At 36.2% G+C, this 12415-nt stretch overlaps 1 protein-coding gene across 1 annotated transcript; it reads right to left on the bottom strand.

The window, feature by feature from the left end:
- Positions 1-48: 48 nt before the first annotated feature.
- frrs1b (ferric-chelate reductase 1b) lies at positions 49-12158 on the bottom strand. Its single transcript, XM_053494551.1, has 16 exons — positions 12118-12158; positions 9228-9420; positions 8646-8791; positions 8420-8514; positions 8211-8343; positions 7281-7463; positions 7097-7195; positions 6227-6377; positions 5983-6096; positions 5771-5886; positions 5574-5660; positions 4807-4904; positions 4410-4468; positions 2249-2392; positions 1753-1847; positions 49-1481 (listed from the first exon to the last, which is right to left on the bottom strand). The coding sequence occupies exons 1-16, from the start codon at positions 12121-12123 to the stop codon at positions 1389-1391; spliced, it is 1812 nt and encodes a 603-aa protein (XP_053350526.1). The 5' UTR covers positions 12124-12158; the 3' UTR covers positions 49-1388.
- Between the last annotated feature and the right edge of the window lie 257 nt (positions 12159-12415).

Here is a 12415-nt window from a genome sequence, read left to right on the forward strand (position 1 = left end):
GTCTAACTGATGCATATAGCTCTATCAGAAAGGAGCTCAAGAAAGTAGTGAAGCAGTAAACAAGATATTTATTAAAGGCAAAGCCATTAGGCAAAAGTGTTTCTTTTAATTTGTACATACATTTACATGATTGGTGCGTACACAACATGCATAATGATTTCTATACAAAATTGAAAGGGCAGTCACAGTGCAAACCATTAATATAAACTTAAGCCAACTGTACTCAACCTTTTTGTGGCTTCTGCATATCATAATGAATTGTGTTAATCCAGTGGATTTTTGCTATAAACTTTTCATACCAGCACCCAACCCGATAAGAGCCAATCTGACCCACCCAACCCACTCTAAAATGTGCAAAAGCACTAGCACCTGCCGACCAACCCAAAATAAAAAATTATGAACTTTGTAAGCACTAAACTGATAAATGGGATACAGGTTCGGACTGATAGCAGATAGCAAAGAAGCATGGGAGAACTTAAATTTTTACTCTAATAAATATAGTAAATTAAAATAAAAATAAAAAAACTAATCCAGTAGTTTTCATTATTATTAAACATTCCATACATCAATTTTATATGCGTAGAACTGCATCACAAAATTATCTGTGACCCCAAAACATCTTAAATGACACTAAAGTTAAGAATGTGTGACTTAAGGTATACTGTATATAATTTAGATTTAATAACTTTACAAACAAGAGTTTTCCTTTCTAATATACCACACTAGGATTGAAACTTGCATTTTCACTCATTCCTCAAATTAGAATGATATATTTTTTACATTTTATATTAAGCAAACAAAGTTCAGTCTGGGGGAAGTGGTATGAGACATGTAGGAAATGTAGAGTCTAGTAAAAATCTATGCATTTTTTTTCTTTTCTAATTAAATCAATGCAAAAATGAGTATTTGGTTTTCACAATATTTTTAAATTCAAATTATTATAATATGAATATTGATTGTCAAATATAACAACAAAAATATTCACCATCCACTCACTATATTAGAAAACCAAAACCTCCTGTGTTCATTCAGCACTCTCAAAACATGATTTATGTTGCTACAGATTTATGAAAAATAAAATAATGTTTCGTCAAAAAAAAACTTTTTTTGACGAAACAGATTGAAGCATTGATCTAAGCAAATAATGAGACATTCTGTACACTTTTTCTTATGACAATATCAGGTCAGCCCTCTGTGTCATTGCTTGGCACATAAAATTTTGGCCTGGAAAATAAACTTCTGTTGGAATGCTGAATTTTAAGGCTTGACCAGCTTATCCAGTGTGACTCACTTAAAACAACCTCAAATAAGGCCTTTTCAGCTTCTCAAAGAGTAGCCGAGTACAACAGCAGACATCAGTAGTGCACATGGCTTGTGATCCTTTAAGATCATACCTCAATGATGCTAGCAAGGAGACATGCTAGAAATCCAAGATTTCCAAATAGGTAGACTACTAACACAATTATTTTAAAAGATGAACCCTGCAAAAGAAGAAAGTAAGTTAAAGTCATCTCCAGAATTATTGTCATCCCCCGTACAGATGGGTAAAGTTAAAAAAATTATTTAACTGTGGTAAAGGAAATCTTACCAAAACCTTATTGATTCAGTTAAAACCAAAATATTTAATTACAAATAAATTCTTCATAGAAAATATCATTTTCTTTTTCAAACCAAGGATGACACTAATTCTCAGGCTAAATATACACCAAATTTATCCATAAAAACAAAACAAATCATTGTATGTGTTCTAACCTTGCTCTCATTTTGGGACGGAACAAACAGAATCTCCTCTTTGTCTTCTGTTTGGAGATTTTCTGTGTAGACCTGAAAGTTTCTAAAAATTTGCCCTAAAATATAAGACCATTGTGTGAGATTTTAAATTAGTGTGATTAAAATTAAAAGTTACTTCATGATGTACGTCACTTTGATAAGGCATTTTGCTACATCCTGTAAAACAGTTTGCATAAAATTGCCAACACAAAGCATGTTCTGACCTGCTCTAATTACACATTAGTCATTAGCATTCAGAGCAACAACTCAACTCTTAACAACAAACAAAAAGCTTTTTACAATTTAATGCAATCTGACAGATCAGTTGATTGTCTTGCTGCAAGCATAGCAGCCTAAATCACCTCTATGGCTCAAATTTTTGCTCTGAATGGCAAGTAAGGTCATACAAGAGAAGCCAGAGTGTAAAAAGCCATAGAGAAATTTATTTTTATTATAAAAAATTTGTAAGAGCACTGACCTATGGGGAACAGACCCCTCCTATGCACCTCTAGTGCCAAGTCTGCCAGCACAAACCAGACCACACAGGCTGCAAGAAGTCCTGTGGTCCAGGGGGCAGGGAGCAGCAGTGCCTGCTGATGGATGCCCAGGAAGATGGCCACGACTAAAATCAAGAGGTGAAACAATATAAAATACACACTTGCTAGGGATGGGGGGGAAAAACAACTACTGTATTATGGATTGATGGTCTTAAGATATGTATCATGCAGTATGTATGCAGTATTTTTATGCTCTTAGCTGTGGTCAGACTTTAAGTGGGCCAAGTTCAAATTATAAGCCACAATTGTTTAATTTCAATTTTTGGTCAGATCAGATTTGCATGTCATGATAGTTCACGTTCATAATTATACTTATATATAATATACCATTATTATTATATGTTCATCTTTGCTCATGCCATCTCAGGTTAAAACACATCATGAGTTTTTGCGAGCACTTATTCGTTACAAACAAGGATGTTTTTAGCTGTTTGAGTACTGCTATGAAATCTCTGACATCAGCAAGCACACGACACATAAACTGGGGCAAAAAAAAAAATTCACATGAATTCTGATCTGCCTGTTCTCATTCAGGTCACTTGTCCATGTATCAGCTATGAATCTGTTCTTAATTTTTCTACCCATCCCGAGGCATCTGGAGAGCCAGCTTCAGTAGACAAAGGCCAACCCTGCGAGGATGCTGAGGTATCCAGAGAATGCTGCTCCTGTGCTCCCAGTGATCCAGACCCCATAACACCCCATTTCTATCCGTTATCACCCAAATGAGGATGGGTTCCCTGTTGAGTCTGGTTCCTTTCAAAGTTTCTTCCTATTGCCATCTCAGTAAGTTTTTCTTGCCACCGTCACCGTCACCCTTGGCTTGCTCATCAGGGACAATCTCATTATTATCTAAACACATTTTTCTTACACATACACACTTCCATAAATTTTCTTTTCAAATTTTCTTTTTATTTTTGTGAAGCTGCTTTAAGACAATCACCATTGTTAAAAGCACTATATAAATAAAAATGAATTAAATCTGATCTAGGATCCCAAGTGACTCGAGCCAATCTAAAAAAAACATTCAGCACTCAACATTTGCATTCAGACATCCCTAGAAAAATCTGGGTAAAAAAATTGGAATTTAGTCACTTCAGGCTGGTAATGTGAATGTAGCCAACTGTATGTTCTTGTGGGACGTGCATGTAGGCCTAATCTCATGCTTCCTGGTTTTTGTTCATGATTGGTAATGAGTTCTGGTGTTTACATTTAAGTGTTCTTAGTTACAAAACAAATGCAAAAAACTATACATTTTTTATGCTTTTTTTATTGCCATTTAATTTCCTGATGTTTTCAAGGTTTTCCAACTTATCTACTTTTGCCATAGATGCTATGCTCTTGTTTTTGTTTCAGTTGGTTTAATAAACTTACGCCTGTCCTAACACTGTGCCTTTCTTTCGTTTCATGATACTTTACACCAGCAACTTTTTTCTTTTTTGCAATTAGGATAAGTGACACAACACTTGTGGATTATTATTAGTAGTACAGTATTAGTATTTGCATTACATTGTTATTATATTACTACAATTATTCTTTTGCAGAATTCACCAAACATGGGTACCAAACATCAGTGGTAACACAAACAAAAGGCTAATATATGCTGGTATATAGTACTGGCTGGTCAGAACCACTGCACTTCTGGCAGATCCCCACACCATAATGAACAGCGCATAGTGCATTAACAACAATATACTGATGAATCAACTGAGATTGAGACTGATCAGCAGATTTTTTTCCTAGTATCACATTAAAAGTAACAAAAAAATATTTTAATCGCATTAATATATACTGTAAGATGGGGGGGACAAAAACAAACCATATTACATTAAAAAAAAAAAAAAAAAATTGTCTCATCCACACAACTTGTATATGTATCTTTCTTTACCTAAGGTTTATTCAGTCATACTGCAATCTAGTAGATATAAATAAGAGCTATCTGTATCTATTAAAACTGACAGAATGCAACAGGTTATGCTTCTTATCTGTTATTTAAAGATTAACTATATTTAAAATATTTTTCATTAAATGTTTGTGATAATCTTTTATATAGTTATACCATCTAGTGACAGAGATGTTACTTACCAGCGAGGACCTGTGCTACAGTGCCATTGCCCAAATGGAACCAGTTAAAAATATATCTCCTTGGGGGGAAAATAAATAAATAAAACAGTAAATGAAAAACACATAATAATAACGCATTCTAATTATGGCCTTGTCTGACTATACAAGTATAGACTCTCAAATATATACAGAATTGACAGTAATATTGTTAACAGAGTTGACAGAATTTCTCCTTTGATGAACAACCACTGGCCATGTTTTACTGACTTTACACCTCAGTCACTGACACTGACCAATATAAAACACTACTGACAAGATGGTAGTGTCAGGACAATGTCAGTACAAAATCTACCATAGGTGTTCAGCTAAAGTGTATGACAAAAAAAATTGGACTTAAATAGGATTCGCTCTGTTTTACCTGGAGGAGTCTGGAGCAGGTCTAAACAGAGCCACAATGGGTTGGATCACAGCCAGAGCCATGACGGTACAGCCGAAGTAAGGATGTGAGCCTGCGCGCTTAGGAAAACACATACAAAGTGTTACCTTGAAGGATATGACTATTGCTAACCTTTTTACTCCCATGCTTTTGTCTCCACAGAGTAAAGCTGAAACAGCTATTAATGAATCACACACTAGACACCCAAGTGTGTAGTGTTGCCAGGTGATTTTGAAAAGGATAGACAGTCTGCATGTTCAACATTACAATGGTGAAAGATCGACATCTATTGGTGACACTGAAGCATACTGCCTACTGGTAGATTTATGGAAAGAAAACAAAGAACCCAGAGGGAACCTGGGTTCCTGGGAAGAACATGCTATTCTTTGCACAGACAGTAATATGAATTTAAAATCGAAAAAGAGTCCCTGGAACTGTGAACCATCAACACTACTTTTTTATGTCATAATAATGAAATTCGTTAGTTATAAAGCCATATATCCGAATAAATCTAAAAACATTGGGGAAATGGAAATTTCCACTATTTAGTAATAATAATAAATAGCTTTTCTGTTTTTTCCCTTATGTGCATTTTCTAAGGAAAGACATGTGAGTGTGTGACACATTTAGACATAATGAGAAGTCATATTGGTACACATTTGGTGGTGGGGGCCTAGAGAAAACGTGACACACAGATGAGCATTAGTCACACCAACTGTGACACTAGCATTCTGTGTAGTGTGTCTTACCTTGCTCCAGCCTCTCCTGTATACAAAAGGCAATATGAAGCCAATGCATGTTAATACGACCGTGAGTAACATAAGACCTCTGTGAAACTGTGGAGACAACATTTTGTATTTTTAACATCAGTACCAAACAATAATTATCATGTCTTTTTCTATTGTCATATCTATTTAGTTTTTTTATTTATTTTTTATTTTTTTACCTGAAACCACACTCTCTGTCCACAAACAGTTGTTTCAGGCCAGTCAGGTTTAAAGTATCTGGCTATAATTACTCCAGTGCTGACTGTTGTCATCCAGCCAATGAGCATAAACGCAGCTATAAATACAGAAACACTTGGTCAGATCTAATCATTTAGCACTCGTGGTTTGAATAAGATGCATTCAAAGATCCGCACATTTTATTCACACTCACCATGAAATTTGATGAGTAAGGGAGCACGAGAGCCACTCAGATCCTCTGGAGGACCGGTAATAACTACTTGCTTTGCAGAAATAAGGGGCTGGCGATCATGTCTGTGGGTTCTCCCTACAGTAAACAGAAGAACAGAGAAGCTTTAAAGAAACATGGTGAAATATTACCCGTGTACAGCATACTGTTTCGAGAGGAAACAGTATGCTGTTTTCTTTGTAAAGAAAATAACAGATGGGGTTTATACCATTCTCTGTCCGACCATGAGCCATGAACAAGTAGTGCATCAGATCCAGGTCAAATCGCCCTTTATTAGGGGTTGGAATGTGTATGTTTCTAAGAAAGCTGCACTGGATTACCCCATCAGCCATCCGCCATGCTGTGTCCCTCAAAACATTCTGGAGAAGCAAGAGGGCAAAGTGCAGAGAGAAAGCATTCTGATATCATATCAGGAATATTACTTAAGCACAGTTGTTTTTCCAAGGCTCACTTGAAGGCTAAAACATAAATTGTGGAGCAATGTCATTTTCAAAGGAATAGTTCAGGGGGAAGTAAACATTTTCCTTCTTTAAATGACTCAATGTCTTCCCATTATAGATATACTGGAGTGACTATTCTTCATAAAAAATAAATAATGAACAGACATTTAGCATTAGGGAAGAGCAAAATGATTTTGTTATGCAATACGATTAGGATACATTTTTATCAGTTTTGTCATGATTTTCTAACCCTATTGTTATTTACTAAATGTGTCCAGTCCGGTTTATTCCTAATTAATACATTTTTAATTTAAAATAAACAGTTCCACCATTTTGTTACTGCTTTATTAATTAAAGCAAATGAAAAAAAATCTTACACAGCATGCATCACAAAGGCAATCAAGGTATGTTTGCCAAATCACCCGCCCCCAAAAAAGTGCCACCCATTCATATTAAACTGCATCCAAACAGATTGATTTTTATGATTTTGGCATCGAGTGTGCAAGTTAGTTTACTCACTAGTTAGCACTAGTTATTATTTCAGGGATACAGAAAGCTTAAGTTAAGCATTTTCTATATCTGTCATTTGTTTAACCATGTACTGTAACTGTGCTATACATGTGCAAATGTGAGAGTACCTCTAAAGCCATCTCTGGATGTGTCCTTCCCTCAACATAAGCGGCACTGATGCTGACACTATCTTGGTCCCTAATACACATGTAAACGTCATCTTCCCCCTGAAAACAGGCAGTACATTTACAGAAGACATTTCCACAAAAGAAACTAACAAACTGTGCTGTAGACATGAACATATAGCACTACCATCCATTTATCAGTTGATAAGGCAAAGGAGACATAACCCGCAGCTGGTCCACTTAGCTCAAACTTTACATCCTGTTTGACTTTTCTAAAGGACAGGAAGTAACAGAGTGTATCGTTCTCAGGATTGCAACCTTCTGGATCCCTCAGGCAAGTCTTTGTAGTTCCACAGCCTTCTGACGTGAACTGCAAGGAAGTCGGATAAGGAGCAAAGAAACATTTATTCTCCAGAGACAGCTACTTTTAACACATTATTCATTATTGACCAGATTCATTTATGACTAAAAGTCAAGTTTAACAGAAAAGAGGAAATCTTTTTACCCTTTAAGAAGAGAGAATAAAGAAATCAATAAAATCAGATATTACCACTGAAAGGATCCAAGCCCTGCTCGGACAATATGAAACAGTGGGCAAAGTCTGAGTTCACTGCAAGTAATATGCAAATATTCACTGTGGGATCCCAGCTAAAGAATAAAATTTAAATGTGCCTAATAAACACAAGCATGCCATCCTGGCTTAAATAAAAAAATCCCACTATGATGCTTAGGTTGGACAAAGTTACAAGAGACATGACATCACACTGTAAATGACATGCCACACAAGGTGTGTTTGGTATAAGGTTTCAAACGTACAAACTGTAATATACCATCCCGGGAAGTGAATACAGCGACTCAAGGCAGTTTAAAAAAATAAATGAGCAGTTCCCTACGACATAATTTGTTTGGATTATTACTTTGCGTATTACCCCAGCCCTAATAACTGTAATTTCAGCTTTGTTAGAAAACTGATGCATGCTCAGACATGGTCAGGACAGAAGAGAAAATCATGTGTTTATTAAAAATGAGAAAATACTATTACTTACTGTAAGCAAAGGCAGCTTTACGATAAAACAAAAATTAGGTCAAACTAAACTTGTTGTGTAGCAGTACTCACTGGGTGGGGCAGAGGCGTAGGAGCTGTGGTTGTCTGAGGAGATAATGATGGTAAAGGAGGTGCACCCTTTTGCGACACTACAGAACTTGGTATCTTCACCCAGAACAGATCATATTTCTGAAGCACAGTTATTCTGAAATGCATAAAACATGAACATCAACTCCTGGGAAACTGGTTAGAAACAAACAATCAGTGTAATGGGCACTCACAGAAACTGGATACTAGGTGGAGAATCCTGTGGTGCTGTCCACATTACCTGAACTTCTTTTTTATGTTTATCACTGGTGTGACTGACAGCAGAGCCCTTACAAAATAGTTCAACAATACCATATATAAAAGTCATAGAGTTTCACAACATTAACAATACAACAGTTTCTTATTTCCATATCATCAATTAAGTCTCACAGCCTTCGTAAACATTCTTGGGTTGCTGACCTCTCTGTGGTCACATGTAAGAAGCTGCGAAATGGACGAGTCAAGAAGAGTAAACGTTCCAACAGATCCACTTTCTAGAGCTGCAGCATTACGGGCCTCTATTAGAAAGCCTTCAAAGTATGCAGTGTTATTTGCTGATAAAGTCACTGTGAATAGACAAAATTAATCTTTATTTATTGAGTTAACAACGGTAAACATGTTCTCAAGCCACCATTAGCAAAAGCAAAAAGAAATCATGTTAAAACATCTAATTAATAAAAAATGATTAATTATAATAAAATGAAAACTGCAATGAGTTGTTTGTTAAATATGGATAGCTGTGCAGTTATTTATGACAGGCTAGTACAGTAAATGTACACAACATTGAGAAAATAATTGTGTATTTATAAGACCCAATGCAGCAAAAGATTTACATGATGGGGGGGTAAGAAAGGGAGGCCGTGAGGAGCGTTCTGTAGAGTTTCACGTAAAAGCTTTATATAAGTTTCCAATAGGTTTCATATAACACCGGAAGTTCTCTAGATGACTGGAATCAAGGCAAAGTCTGAACAATATAGCAGCTGTAACATGATATCTTGGTACCTTTAATATGATCACCAGGACTGAATATAGACTTATCCATGGTGATGGTGTATGGTGGATTTTCAGGGCTGGGCTGATGTTGATGTCCGGGGATCATCTTCTGACAAGCTTTTTGTACTTTTCCATTGCTGTAGCTAAGGACAGTCCTTACACACAAAATGAACAGGAAGAGCACCTTCATCTTCACACAGATCTAAAATAAACAAACAAACAAGCGAGGGAAAAATCAAAAAGGAACATGTGACAACCATGAAAAAGCAAACATTAAAGACTGTACATATCTGTTTTGCGTGTTGTTGAAAGAGATAAAAATGAACTCAGACGTAGAGCAACACACTTAAGACCACTTTAGACATGCAAATAATGGCTTTAATTTTTACTGCTGAAAAAGCAGCTCCTGATAACCAAGCTGTATGTAAAGATAAGTGAGTGTTGAAGACGGCCCTACATGCACAACCTTAAGAGACACTTAGAAACCATGAAGATGGCTTTCAATAGGAAATGATACGAACAATTTTGCCACACTGGTCTAGAACCAAGACATAATTGCCTTGATAGCTTTAGGATTGCAATCACCACTAACAGCTTTCTGCTTAAGTCTTTGTCAGGGAACAACTGGTAACTTCAACAAAACAGACATGTTAAAACTGAATTTCCTGTTTACTATAGATCACACAATTATAAAAAGAAATTCTTTAGGGTCATGGTATCCGGTGTCCCCCAGATGAGGATGTGTTCTCTTTTGAGTCTGGCCTCTATCAAGGATTCTTCCTGGCTTTCTTTTTCCCCAATCACCTCTAAATGTTTGCTTGGGATGAAAGAAAGTGTAAAAATTGGCTGAAAAAAAAAATGAATCCCTATATAGTTATATTATTATATATTCATATATTTATTTTAAGTTATTTTGTGACAATTTCTGTATAATATAATATAATATAATATAATATAATATAATATAATATAATATAATATGAACTGTATTTGTAAATTACTTTTAATTAAAATTTTTTTACAACCACTCATTTCATTAACAACACAGCCAGGTGAACTAAATAATAGTGATCATCAATAACATATCAGTGAACTAATGACATGATCATGGGCACCCAAGGCTCATTTATGCCTGTGGGAAGCAAAGGCCAGCCTGTCCAGTCCAATCCTACAGAAAAGACAATGCAGCACAAACTGCTGAAAAAAGTCAATGCTGACCACGAGAGAAATGTATCAGACCACTCAGTGCACTGCAGCCTAACACGTATGAGGCTTAGCAGGCAAAGAGTCCAAGGTGTCGATCCAGCCTCCAAATTCCCTAGATCTCAACCCGATTGAGCACCCATGGAATTCACCAGACAAACAATTTTGACCCACGAAGGCACCACCCTGCATTCCACAGGACCTATAGGATATATCAAAAGACTGGACACAAGTTTTATAAGGATTATTTTTCTACATTCTAGATGTAGAAACTATGAAATAACGCATATGGTATTATGTAATTAAGCAATAACAACAACAACAACAACAGCAGCAGCAGTAGTCGGTTGTTATTTTAAGAAACAGAGGTCACCTATTCTGGAAAGGTTCTTGCAAGAACAGTATTGTCAAGAACATTTGGAAATCCATTAAGCACCATGATGAAACTGGCTTTTGAAGATCATCCCAGGAAAAAAAAACCAAACTCTACCTCTGCTGTTAATTTAGAGTTACCAGTCTCAAAAATCACCAATCAGCAGCACCTCAGATTAGAGCCGTTATAAAGGCTTTACAGAGCATAAGTATCAGACACATCTCAATATCACCTGTTCAAAGGAGATTATTGCATATTTTAGATGCATTCAGAATTGTTCTACAACGTCTAACAAAATAAAAACCAGGAAAGAACATGGAGTTAGGTGTGTCCAAACTTTTGACTGGCAGTATGTGTATATTGTATATATGTTACGACTGATTGGTGTAAATATACACACCAAGTGTGCTAACTCGCACTTTAAAAGATGGACAAAACATAGCAAAAACACTGCTGCACACATGCCATATTTTACTATGTTGCGCATTCTGTGATTTCATATTCTGCACATCCTGTGTAACGTACATAAAATTCCTTTCTGTCTTTCCACCACTTTATGTCACTTTTACTGGTCATGAACAGTCATATTAGCATTTCACTGCATAGAGTATTGTTTCACTGTATGTGAAAAATAATTTTTTTATGTGTGTGTGTGTGTTATGCATTTTTAAATGTAACTAATTTAAATATGTAACTAAATATGCAGTATTTTAGGAAACATTTGCCTCTTAAAACCAGCTATTTGCATTACCTCTAGACGGTAATTATCACAGAAGAAAACTGTAGTTATAAACAGTTATTTTACACAGAAATTTTACAAAATAAAGAGGAAATGCTCAAATAAAGTTACGACAGATTGAGATTTTTCTCCTACTATCATTTTAATGACATTTATGTTTATCACTGTAGTTATATTTAGTTGTGTTGCACTGAACTGAGACACATTGCTGTGGTGTTGTTGTAAAGTTTCTGAGATACAGTAAATGTCTAAACACAACCTTCAAGGTCACTGTGTACAGTATTAAGTTCACCTTTTGTACAGCCGCGTGCGCGTGGGTGTCCGAGCGCTGACCCACTTTAATGTAATGTTTTATCAATTATTACTAGTGTGAGAATAGACTATTAGTTATGTAACTTCACCAGCAACACGAGGAACCCCAGGTAGTTATGTTTAACTGTACACAGTCCTAGCCTATTTGGTGCTTTTACCAAAGAAAAAGTGTAGAAATTATGCTATAGAGACGTTTCCATACATTCAGAAAAGATAAACAGTGTGCTACGCTAACTATGAGCAGGTGAGTGTGTTAGAGTAAAGTCACATACCTCCATTGTCCCTGACTGGTGAGTGGGGTAGCGAACGCCGAGGCGTTTCCCTTCTAGAGTTGTAAGAAGGAGCGCTCTGATTGGCTCAGAGCCGCAAGAGGAGGAGCAGCACAACGCGGAAGCACATAGACCTGATCTATAAATCATTACATTGCGGCAGGTAATAGACAACGTGATTTGTTGATCGGCAGCTCCCACCGCGGGGATCTGTTTTTATTCGAGTACACCCTGATAAACCCGTTGTGTAGTGCAGTGTACATAAAGCGTAAGGAAAACGTATGAGCACTGGAGGCGCTTT

This window comes from Clarias gariepinus, chromosome 4 (assembly GCF_024256425.1).
Source record: "Clarias gariepinus isolate MV-2021 ecotype Netherlands chromosome 4, CGAR_prim_01v2, whole genome shotgun sequence".
Classification (NCBI taxonomy): domain Eukaryota; kingdom Metazoa; phylum Chordata; class Actinopteri; order Siluriformes; family Clariidae; genus Clarias; species Clarias gariepinus.

What these genes read in the sequence shown, in the direction of transcription:
- frrs1b (XM_053494551.1), bottom strand. An exon ending in ACAGGAGAGGCTGGAGCAAG is followed by an intron (nt 4,905 to 5,573) that starts GTAAGACACACT and finishes TGTTTTCCTAAG; the next exon opens with CGCGCAGGCTCACATCCTTA. An exon ending in GAGGGGTCTGTTCCCCATAG is followed by an intron (nt 1,848 to 2,248) that starts GTCAGTGCTCTT and finishes CTTATATTTTAG; the next exon opens with GGCAAATTTTTAGAAACTTT.